The 12,086-nt window shown below is 38.7% G+C and overlaps 1 protein-coding gene across 1 annotated transcript in view; it reads left to right on the forward strand.

Moving 5' to 3' along the window:
* The window catches only part of LOC149408825 (uncharacterized), a 286,048-nt gene that overhangs the window by 14,692 nt on the left and 259,270 nt on the right, over positions 1-12,086 (forward strand). Inside the window, exons 3-5 of the mRNA XM_089650404.1 lie at positions 4,333-4,529; positions 5,287-5,461; positions 6,216-6,343. Of these exons, the coding sequence (XP_089506530.1) occupies positions 4,333-4,529; positions 5,287-5,461; positions 6,216-6,343 (500 nt within the window). The remainder of the gene's footprint in view (positions 1-4,332; positions 4,530-5,286; positions 5,462-6,215; positions 6,344-12,086) is intronic.

Consider the following 12,086-nt stretch of genomic DNA (forward strand, 5'->3'; position numbering starts at 1 on the left):
TTAGAAGCATTATAAGAGTTTGGATGAATGAAGAATTGTCTTGGAAGAGTTTTTCAGAAAGTTTAAGAGAGTTCATTGAGGGGGGATTATAATTATTTGCACACCCATTTGTGGCATTTGAAAGAGATGAACCATTGGGATTTAAGAGCAGTGAGTTGTGTTGTTGCTGATCGTATCCAGGAGCCGGTTTAGAGATAGCATTTTTGTATGTGAATTTATTTGAACGAGAAGAAGTTGTTGTAGAGGAGGGAAGAGGGTTGGATGAGGAGTTGCTGGATAAAGCCTCAGCAAATGATTTTTTGACAGGCGGGAATAGTTTAGAAGCCTGCAGAAAAGACAAGTTCTGAGAGGCCATAGAAATTTTAATATTTTTTTGGCGAGATTGTTCTGGGCAAGAAGTGTTGATAGCTGTATGTGAGCCTGAGCAGTTAAAACATTTAGGTGAGGAGGAAGAAGGACATTGGTCAGCTGCGTGGTTTTCTCCACATTTAAAACATCTGGGTTGAGATCTGCATGCAGCTTTGGTATGACCAAAACGGCAGCAATTGAAACATTGAGTGGTGGGATAAGTATACATTTCAACTGGTAATGAGTTGAAGAATAAATATATATGGGAGGGAAGAGATTGACCTTCAAAGGTGATAACGACAGATTGGGAGGGCTTTCAAGAAATTATACCCTCAGAGGAGTCCTTGTAATTTAGCCTCCTGGCTTTTATGGGATTGCCAATGTGTTGGGGGGTTGAAAGTGAAGACAGAATTTCTGCGATGGACAGATCGGTCGAGATACCTCTGACCAGGCCCATGCGAGTGACATTGAAAGTAGGGATATATGCCTTGAACTTTGAATTAGATGAAATGAAGATATTTTTGATGAAACTGTTGGCAGCTGGCCCTGAGAGGAATTCGACGGAGATTCGGAAGCGACCCTCGGCTTTTACACCTCCAGGCTTGATTGAAAGATTCTTGCTATTTGATAGGAATTTTCCAAATTCAAGAGGGTGGATGGTTTTTCCTTGCTCAGTTTTTTGGGCGTATACTATGAATGGGCCACGGGAATGAGGAGAATAAAAGTTTGTTGGAGGAAGTTGAGAAAGTGTTGGTGGGGACTGTGAAGTCGAAGGCGAGTCAAGTTTTATTGGGGAAGGAGTAAATTTCCTTTTTTTGGTAGAAGTCAAAATGACAGAATCGCTGTCAGAAATTTCTACATTTTCCCCATCTGGGGGGTCCGGAGAGGGATCTGGGGGCTTTGTAGGGGGTCCAGGAGGGAAATCTTCCTCCATTATTCACAACCGTAAACAACTACAACAATAGTATGGAAAATGACAGAAGTAAAAAAGTTTATAAATATCTGGAAATCAGCAGCGAAAAGTGACTCCTGGAAGATCAGGAGGGAGAAGAAACCTCAAGGCACAACACACTACACTTTTTTTTTGCCAGAAAGCAAAAAAGAATGGTATAAAATTATTTTTAGATAGAGCAATACAAAACAACTGATGACAGCCAAATGTTATTGTTGCAATCCTTATCCTACTTAGAAGACAATAAAAAATTATCAAAAACTCAGTATGGATTTAGGGAGAACTTAAGTACTAGTGACGCCATAGAAAAAATTACCGATATGATCACTAAAAGTTTAGACAGTGGAGAAAAAACTTTGGCAATCTTCATAGACTTACAAAAGGCTTTTGACACAATAGATCACAAAATACTTTTTTCAAAACTTTCAAAAATTGGTATGTCATGTACAACACTAAACTTACTAAAAAGCTATATGACGGAGCGTACACAGAGCGTCCAAATTAACAAGAGAAAAAGCAAACCTCTCCTAATCAACCATGGAGTACCACAAGGAAGCGTACTAGGTCCGATATTATTTTTAATATACATTAACCTTTTCTATGCGTCATTAATTTGTATCACTTCGTTCACACGCGGGGCTATTTATCATCAATCTAATTTATGACTTTAAACAATAATCACGCATGGATTTTAAAATTTGTTTTAAAAAATACGTCGCTTATGTCTTGAATTATCTTTTCAAGTATAAATAAACAATCCGAACATCAATGGGGCTTGATAAAAATTCGAAGTATATATTCATAATGTAACTGATATGGTATGCCCGGGCGGCCATGTTTATTTCAAGGATAACGATACACATGATTATAAACATGCCGGAGTAGAGCTCTTCAACTGTGGTGCGATGTAAGTGGTTGATTTATGGGTGCGATGTCGCGTTTGACTGGATACATGAAATATTGACACACTTAAAAAGGTTCATATAATAAAAAATAACTACACTTAAATTTACAAAAATAATGAAATAATTTTTCTGTTATTATGTCACCGTAAATATGTATCACTTAATATATTTTTTTATCGTGATTTTGAAACAGTTCTCAACGCATAACGGCAGAATCATGGCTTTCATGTATTTCGGCAGCTTTGCAATTATTATCGACGTCACTGTCACTAATTTCAAAATCTGAATCTATTTCTAAAGTAGCACCAAATATTTCTTCGTCATTAAGACCACGACCCGACATTTTGTATTTTGGCAATAAAAATACTTTCAAAAATTGATAAAAAGTCAAACTTGTACAACTTTACACTTGATTTTTCACTATAAAAAAGTTTTAACCACGTATCTTTATTTGAAAATAATCTAACACTGACGAAATTTTATATTTCTTCAATAGTTTGAATGAATGTATGTAACTGAACTTATTTTAAAATATGATAAATCAGATTAATGTACACTGTAATTAAAATAGTTCATATCCACGAAGAAGCAAACAATAATTCGATAAAACAATGTAATCTACACGGCGAGCGTCTCTGTTTGAGAATCTTATAAAATGCGCCTGCGCAATAACGTGTGTAAAGACGCGGGAAGAATTCAAACTGATTCATTTTTCGCTCTGAGTTGGAAGATCCCTTCAAATCTTTGTATCCATGATTAGGATACGTATTATGGATAAATATCGTAAGATGTCAGTAGTGTAAAGATGTGAGATTTTTTAGGAGTATAAGTTTTACCGTGCTCAAGCATGTTTCATACCCATAACGCCGAAGAAACTTTGCGTCGCACAGATGTGCCACCCGCGTACAGGGCATGCACAGTGCGTCGCAGGCGTGCGTCTCCCGCGGGGATAGGGTTAATGATATCTGTAACCTAGAAACAAGAGGAAAAATCATTAGTTTTGCTGATAACACAGTAATTTTATTTAAAGAAAAAGATTGGATAAATACCTACAAAGAAGCTGAACACGGACTTGGTCTCCTGCAAAACTGGCTTAAAAGAAACTCCCTGACGCTTAATGTCAATAAAACAAAATATCTGACATTTTCTAAAACAGCCAGAGGGCAGCCGTCAGAGGACCTTAATCTCAAATTACATTCATGCCAAGGAATTTATCAAAAAAATCAAGGCTTATCATGCCTCTGTCCCACTATAGCACACTCCAAAAGCATCAAATATCTTGGAATTGAAATTGATGATAATCTCCGTTGGAACTCACATATAGATGTAATTACAAAAAAACTAACCAGGTACATATACTTCTTTAGAAACATTCGCAATATCCTCAATATAAACGATATTAAAAAAGTATACTATGCTTTGTGTCAATCACAAATAGAGTACGGAATAACTGGATGGGGGTCTGCCTTGAGCACTCACACAGAGCGGCTCAATATAGCACAAAAAGGAGTATTAAAGACAATACTGAAAGTTCCGCTTAGAACTCCGACAGAAGAAATATTCAAAAACTTCAATGTTTACAATGTACAGAAACTATATTCAAAAAATATTTTATTTAAACTGAAAAAAAACATATCCGAATACTCCACTGCCCAACATAAATACACAACCAGGGCAAAAAGCGAAAATATCCTGATTACTCCCAGTTTGAACACATCCTTTGGACAGAGAAATAATAAATTCCATGCTATAAAATTGTTCAATGCTCTACCAAATGAAACCAAAAAAATAAACGAAATGAGTATATTTAAAACAAAAGTCAAAACATGGCTTAGAGATCAAAGTAATAATCAACTTACAAATATTATGAAGACAATGTAAAGACAATTCAAAACTAAATACAAAAATTTAAGAAAAACTACAGGCCGCCTCAGAACAGGAAACCCTAGTGAGGAGGACTGTGAAAAAAATACAAAAAATATACTTATATTATACTTTAAACCTACATAATGTACAAATTTTGCTATTGATATTAATAAAAAAAAAAAAAAAAGGACCTCAAGGCGGTTCTGCCACAAATCACAAAGTAATAGCTTTCTATGAAAATATATTTGTTGTTTGGTTCAGTTGTGGCGGAGCGATCCCTGCCTCCGGTACCCATCGTCAACCAGTTTGAGGGCCCGAACTTTGAAATCCACGCAGACCGCTCCGTGACCATGGCCGCAGTGCTGAACCGGCCGGAGGACCACATGATCCAGGGCGGAGGCTTTGAGCAGGGCCGCGGCTTTGAGGAAAACATGCCCAGGAATAACACCGATGCCACTGTGAGTTTTATATCTTACTAGCTGATGTGCATACCCAGTGATGTTCGTTTTATGAATTCTAGTGTAAAGGAAAACTAGGTGCATTTTAAAGCTGGAATTTAAATTATTTTAAAGAAATGAAAAAGTTTTCCTTTTCAAGTATTTGTATCACTTGATTGTGCCATGTCAAATCAGGCGTTCACTTCCACGCCATTCATTCTCACACCCCTTTCTTTGTTGATTACGTACGTCACATTTTCCACACATATTTATTTCAGTTGATTGCGCCATATCTTCCTTGAGCGTTCCGACTTCTTCTACCATTCAAACCACTCTCTAAACACTAGTGGCACTAATAAGAACTGATTTTCCATGAAATGGGTCCAGGAGGGCGATTCTCGTTCTTTTAGCCTTAAGCTAAATGATAGCATTCCTCAACGACTGCTATCGTTTGCGAAAGTCGCTAAAAATAATACAAATTCTTTGGTTTGTACTGGCAAAACTCTAAAAGGTGTCGACCGATATCGCTGAAAATTTCAATGTTTGTTCTTATTAGTGCCAGGAATGTTTAGAGACTGGTTTGTTTGAATGGTAGAAGAAGTCGGGGACGCCAGAGGAATACTTAACGCAATATCTCTGCCCCGGAATGTGATACGGAGTCGAATTAAAGTTGATTTAATTTAGATTTTCAACAGTAACTTGTAATTTGAGTACCAATAGTAAAATTAAAATTAAATTGTTCAATTGAACAGAGTTTTAACAAGAAAGTACATTTTAGCAAATAGTCTACCAAGGCAGCTGTCATGTGCGACCGAATGCGGGAGGGAGTGTGTCCCGCGGAGAGGGTGGGTCGCCCCAGGCCATGCAACATGATGCAGCCTCTCAGGCCCTGGACCTGAGGCAGAATGAGGACACCGAAGCCTGCAGCGGGGACCCCTCCTCACACCACACAGGCAAGGCTTTTTATGGTCCCAAGAAAAAATAATTATTACATGTTATAAAATAATTATAACATGTAATAATTATTTTAATAATTATTACATGTTATGAGCAGGCAGCATTCTGCTGATGCGCTCGTATCTGATTTCACAATAAGTTTAACAGTAATTGCGTTAAGCATCCAATCGAGCTTTAAATTGTTTTATATAAGTATTGTGGTATTTTTTTTTCTTCCGTGTTTACTCTATTTGCAAGGATTGAATGCAAAAGATGTTATGTTAAAAAAAATTAACATTTTGGTTGGTGGTGAAGATTTCTTATTCTCGATCAAGTCATCCCTTTCTCTTCTTTCTTTTAACATTGGTAATCTTTTATAATAACGATACTCCCTTGTTATCTAGATTGCATGCAGTTGGCAATATTTTTGCAGAAATAGTAGATGTGTTCCATTAAGTGACCACATTAGTTTTCAAACACCTTTTTTAGGGGCTTTTACATAGGGAATAGTTTATAAAATTATATGCAATTATTTTACTACTAAACAGCTTTTTTTATACATAACTGAAGTGCCCTAGGAACAATCTTTTGTAAATATTAAGTGATAAATTGATAATGTCCACTGAAGAATCCACATTATCGCCCTCCTTTGGTACCTATTCTGGCCAATGAGGAGTTCATATTATGGTAATTAGTCCCAGAATTTCTGCACTGTCAAAAAAACCCGACTTCTAGTAATCTGGTATTATTAATTTAGCTCTTCTCTAACAGATGGTGATACAGAAGACAACTTGTGTGACCTGAAATCTCCCGTTTCCATGGTCCATGAGATAGCGCTCAAATTCCACCTCCCTGTCAACTTTAACACCAAAAGCGAAAAAGGGCCTCCACATATGAAGGTAGAAAGATACATAATATGTTTATTTCCTGTACAACTTAAAGACAGTATCCTTTTATCTGGATTTCCCTGTGTTAAATATCTTTGTTTTATTATTATTTTTGTACAATTAATTAATACAGGGTGTCCGGGGGTAAAGTGCACAGACTTCGGTAGGTGATTTTACCTGATGGTAGAAGTAAAAAAGATAATAATGAATTTTTTTGCAAAAAGGGTATTTTCATACAATAATTACATCAACACCATCTATGAATAAACATATACATTTATCCTTAAGGTTAAATGTCTCATTCATTATTATCTACGTGTTCATAGATGGCGTTAATTAAATTATTTTATTAAAATATGCTTTTTGCAAGTTATGCTTTACAATATTAAGACAAATTATTTGTTTGCGCCCGTATATACGCAATATGAATATGAATAAATAGTTTTGTTTGTTTAAAAACTCTATTCTTTCAGGAAAGGCATACAAACACAATACTCTATCGGTGATTCAATCCAATTTTGTATCCTTTCGTGAAAGAAATGAGTTTTTATATGGAAAAAAATATTTATTCATATTCATATTGCTTACATACGGGCGCAAATAAACAATTTGTCTTAATATTTCAAAGCATAACTTACAAAAATTGGATTTTAATGAAATAATTAAGTTATTGCCATCTGGTAATGCATAGATTATAACGTATGTTGCGTTTACCCTTAACACGTTGAACGCCATGTAGGTCACCGGTGACCTCATGAAAATCGTAATTTAAATTAAAGATTACAACCAGAGATGTGCAAAATGGGTACCCAAAACCATTTGAAATGCAAAATGGAAATGGGTCAAAACTTTTCCATTTGAAAATGCAAAATGGTTTTTAGAAAAGCATTTCAAATGCAAAATGCAAAATACCTATTTTCAAAATGCATTGAAAATGCAAAATGGTTTCTCAGGTCAAACAATTAAAATAGTTATAGAATTTTTAAACGACTTTGTCATTTAATAATGGACATCAATGTAGAACAACTTGTGGAATAACAAATCATACATACTGTTCCGAAACGCCGATTGCTTTTGACAGGCTGTGTACTAACCAATCGTACCGTCAGAATTTAAACTGTATAGTTTAAATTTCGCACATGTCAGCTGGATCCACGGAGGCCGTGGGCCGAGCAGTCGCACAAAAACCGTTTGTCCTGTCAAATATCGATCCCCGGTTGTCTTATCGGATTAATCATAATACGTATTTTTTATCGCAATTTAATCTAAAATAACGAGTGATAACGAACGACAATCCCGTTCCAGTGTTGACAGATGAGGCTTATGCAGATTTCACCGGTAAGTTGATTGTGAAGTAACGTTACGCATTGTGTTTCCGCATTCGCCTGTCAAAGCCATATAATTCATTTATTCGTTATCTGTGTGGAATAGCCCTTGAGTCGGCTATTCCAACCCTTGTTCGTTCTTCGAACATTTTGGTGCCGAAACTAGGGAACTTTAAGATTATTATCTATCTATGCCAAAACGGATAGTGCTGTGGAATGTTTCTTAAAATTTGAATAATAATCAATTCGAACAGTAATTAGGTAGGTACCTAGCTCTTTTGTATTTACGACCTACCGCGCATATAATTATAATAGATTAAATTATTATCATTTATTTCGTTTCGTTTTTGGGTACGTTTCCAATCGTGTTTATTCAACATGGCCCCAGCTATTCAAACATTGCGCCGGAAACGGACATTAGCGAATAATAGGTTACTCAAGACACATGAAATAGCAAAAAGCGCTTTACACGATGCAACTAAGTGCAACTTACTGTTAGCGCATTATACTACTCTGGAAAAGATAGTTCTTGAATTTGAAACGTCTCATGCGGAAATATTAGCTTTAAATGACACAAACGAAATTGATGAGGATAAAATTCGCGAAGCTTTTGACGAGATGTATTATCAAATTGTCGAAATTTACCAGGAGTTAACCAGTCAGCCTCTCGATTGTAAGACCGCGGATGCGTGCACAAACGTTAAATTACCAAAAATAAACATTCCAATATTTTCTGGAAATGTCAAGCAATGGCCCGAATTTTACGACATGTTTAACGCTCTGATTCATGAAAACAAATCTTTATCCAACATCGAACGCATGCAGTATTTGTTCTCATGTTTATCTGGAGAAGCTTTAGGGTTAATTCGGACATTTCCAGTTCAAGGAGCTCACTACGTTGAAGCATATCAAAGATTAATCGCGCGCTATCGTAACGCGCGTGAACTCGCATTTACGTGTTGGCGGGAAATGCTAAATTTAAATTTTCCGCCCAACGATCCTTTTGAATTCCGTTGCGTGTTCGATATATTTAACGAGGATTTAACAATTTTAAAGGAATTGGATCTCCCAACGGACAATTGGGACTTCGTGCTTTGTTATTTAATTCTATCGAAATTAGATTCACCTACAAGATGCGCATTCAAACAACTGCAGTCTCCTACCGAGCTGCCTTCATATTTGAAACTCAAAGAGTTTCTTTACAACAATTGCGAAGCTCTTGTACGGGACTTACATTTTTCGACTCGCGATAGCAGTACTATTGACAAACCTCTTGCACGGAACTTTAATCAGGCTGCCAAAAAACGCACTTCAGCGCTTCTTCGCGATCTTAAGAAAGGACAGTCTGAAACAAATAGGTCCTCGACCTCCACCACTTACCTGAAGTGCTCCTGTTGCGGGGAAGACCACTCCATTTCCAAGTGCAAGGTATTTGCACTCAAGTCAGTTCAGGATCGTCTACAGTTTGCTCAATCACACCGTTGGTGTTTCAATTGCCTTCATTCTTCTCATTATCTTAAAGATTGTAAATCTTTGTTTACATGTCAAAAATGTCAGCAAAAACACCATACTTTGCTCCATCGAGACGAAAATGCTTCTTTGGAAGATCACCATCAACACCCCACGACGCCTACGGACCCGGAGACTTCTTCTTCCGACTCTAAAATTCAGGTCCTCACCAATTTAGGAGTCAAGTCCATAGTACTATTGTCAACCGCCAATGTTGGCATTCGCGATTCATCCGTCCGTTTCCAAACCTTTCGCGCATTGATCGATTCGGGCATTCAAGCTCACTTCATTACCGATCGTGCTGCGGAGCTCGTAGGCATCCCTCGTCAAGCCAGTTCTCAGAGAGTTAGCGGCTTAGGCCAATCTTCCGCAACCACGTCGGGAGTCATTCAATTAGAGATCGGTGTTAAGGGACGGGTTCTCTTCAACATCAAGGCACTTACGCTGCCTAGTATCTGCGGCAACATGCCAACTGTTCGTCTAGATAAGTCATCGTGGCATCAGTTGAGAAACTTGCCTCTTGCCGATCCTGACTGTCACAAACCGGGACCGATTGATCTTCTTCTGGGTGCTGAGGTTTTCTCTTCTCTTCTGAGACCTGGTAATGTGAATGGTGGTCTACGTCAGCCATCAGCTTTCAATTCTGCATTTGGTTGGCTTCTTCTAGGTTCAGTTGGTTCGGACACTGCTCACGAAACGAAATCTTTCATCGTTACTAACGAGGACCGGCTTCACGAAGAGGTCCAGCGACTGTGGGAGTTAGACACCATTCCCCAGTCTTCACACCTTACTCCTGAGGAACAACTTTGTGAACAAATGTACTGCACTGACCACTCACGGGACGGATCTTCGGGAAGATACATCGTATCCTTGCCTTTCCGAGAAAGGGGAAGGGACATCTCTTTCCCAGGGTCGCGTGAGATCGCTTTACGCAGATTCCATTCACTCGAGCGCAAACTCATAGCAAATCCAACCTTACGTGAACAATATTCTGCTTTCATGACTGATTATTTACACAGTGGTCACATGACTCGTTTTCCTGGAAAAGATTTGCACAAGGGAAAGTATCACATACCTCATCATTGCATTCTTCGTTCAGGCAGCGCTAGCACTAAGTTAAGAGTGGTTTTCGACGCCTAAGCGACGGATGTGAACGGATCCTCGTTAAATGATACCTTGCTTATCGGTCCAAAGCTTCAAAAGAACCTGCTGGAGCTTTTGCTAAAATTCCGTATACCATCGGTAGTGTTTACTGCTGATGTACGACAAATGTATCGCCAAATATTGGTTCAAGAACCAGATCGCGCTTTCCAAAGAATATTTTGGCGTTTTCATTCGTCGGAACCCATCCAAGAGTACCAACTAAACACTGTAACCTATGGTGTCTCCTCCGCCCCATTTTTGGCCTGTCGTACTGTCAAACAGTTGACCAAAGATGAAGGTTATGATTTACCGCTAGCGCGTCGTGTGCTAACTTCGGATATTTACATAGATGACATCGTCACCGGTTGTAACAGCTTAGAACAAGCTCAACAAACGAAAATCGAAGTTATCGAGCTGTTCAAACGAGGTCAATTCGAATTGCGGAAGTGGGCTAGTAACAAACCAGAATTACTCGCCGATCTGCCTCCGGAATACTGCCTCAATGACTTGGTGTCCATGGATGTTGATAACTCTCACATTCTCAAGGTATTGGGATTAAAGTGGGAGCCACGACATGATACATTTTCATTCGAAGTCCTATGCCTCGATCGCGAGTGCACTAAACGCACTATCCTCAGTGAAGTCGCTCGGGTTTTTGACACCCTCGGTTTTCTATGCCCTTTGACGTTTTTCGCCAAATCCCTAGTACAAAAGTTGTGGGTTCTAAAGGTTGGGTGGGATGACAACCCCCCTGTTGACATTGTTCGTCAATGGGATCGTTATACTAAACAATTACCGCTCTTAAAGTCGTTCAAAATCCCTCGATGGGTGTCATTCCCTCACATGGAGTCGTGTCAACTTCATGGCTTCTCAGATAGTTCGGAACTTGGATATGGCGCGGTAGTTTACTTGCGAATCACGGATGTTGACGATAAAGTCCAAACATATTTGGTTTGCGCCAAATCTCGAGTCGCCCCTACAAAAAAGATTTCGTTGCCTCGCCTTGAACTGTGTGCGGCATTTCTTCCAGCAGATCTATTAAAATATGTCAAAGATTTATACGTACCATTGCTTCCGATCTCCAATTCTTTTGCGTGGTCGGATTCAACCATCGTGCTCGCTTGGTTACGTTCTCCTTCGTGTCGCTGGAAGACTTTCATGGCTAACCGTGTCAGTCACATTCAAGATACCCTCGAAGGGACTTCTTGGCATCACGTGTCATCTGGAGATAATCCAGCGGATGTCGCTTCTCGTGGTCAATCTCCAGCCGATCTGATCGATAACACGTTATGGTGGGCGGGGCCTTCGTGGCTGATCCAGTCATCCGATTCTTGGCCGTCTTTCGATGGCAATGTCGACGAAATTGAACTTCACTCTGAGGAACGAGTTCGATCGTTATTTGTCCAACAGGACGAAAATCTGGTGGACCTATTACTAGTTAAATTTTCTTCGATTCGGAAGATCCAACGCATTCTAGGTTACTGTCTTAGATTCATCTACAACCTACAGAATAAAGAATCTCGTTGTTTGTATCTTCCATTAAACCGTGCCGAAATTCACACTTCACTTTTGACAGTAGTTAAACGCACTCAACATGTACATTTTAATGATGATATCACGCGCTTGAAAGAGGGCAACCTTATGTCAAAACAAATGCGAAAGCTTAATCCCTTCATTGCAGCTCGTTGCAATGAAAAAGACAGATCAGCCACTGTACTGGACGTGATTTTTTCTTAACCTGTCAACAGTGAGGCAGATTTCGGAAACAGCGCGAAAAT

Source organism: Hesperophylax consimilis, unplaced genomic scaffold, assembly GCF_061612785.1.
Source record: "Hesperophylax consimilis isolate HC1 unplaced genomic scaffold, BYU_Hcon_1.0 scaffold_55, whole genome shotgun sequence".
In the NCBI taxonomy this organism is placed as follows: domain Eukaryota; kingdom Metazoa; phylum Arthropoda; class Insecta; order Trichoptera; family Limnephilidae; genus Hesperophylax; species Hesperophylax consimilis.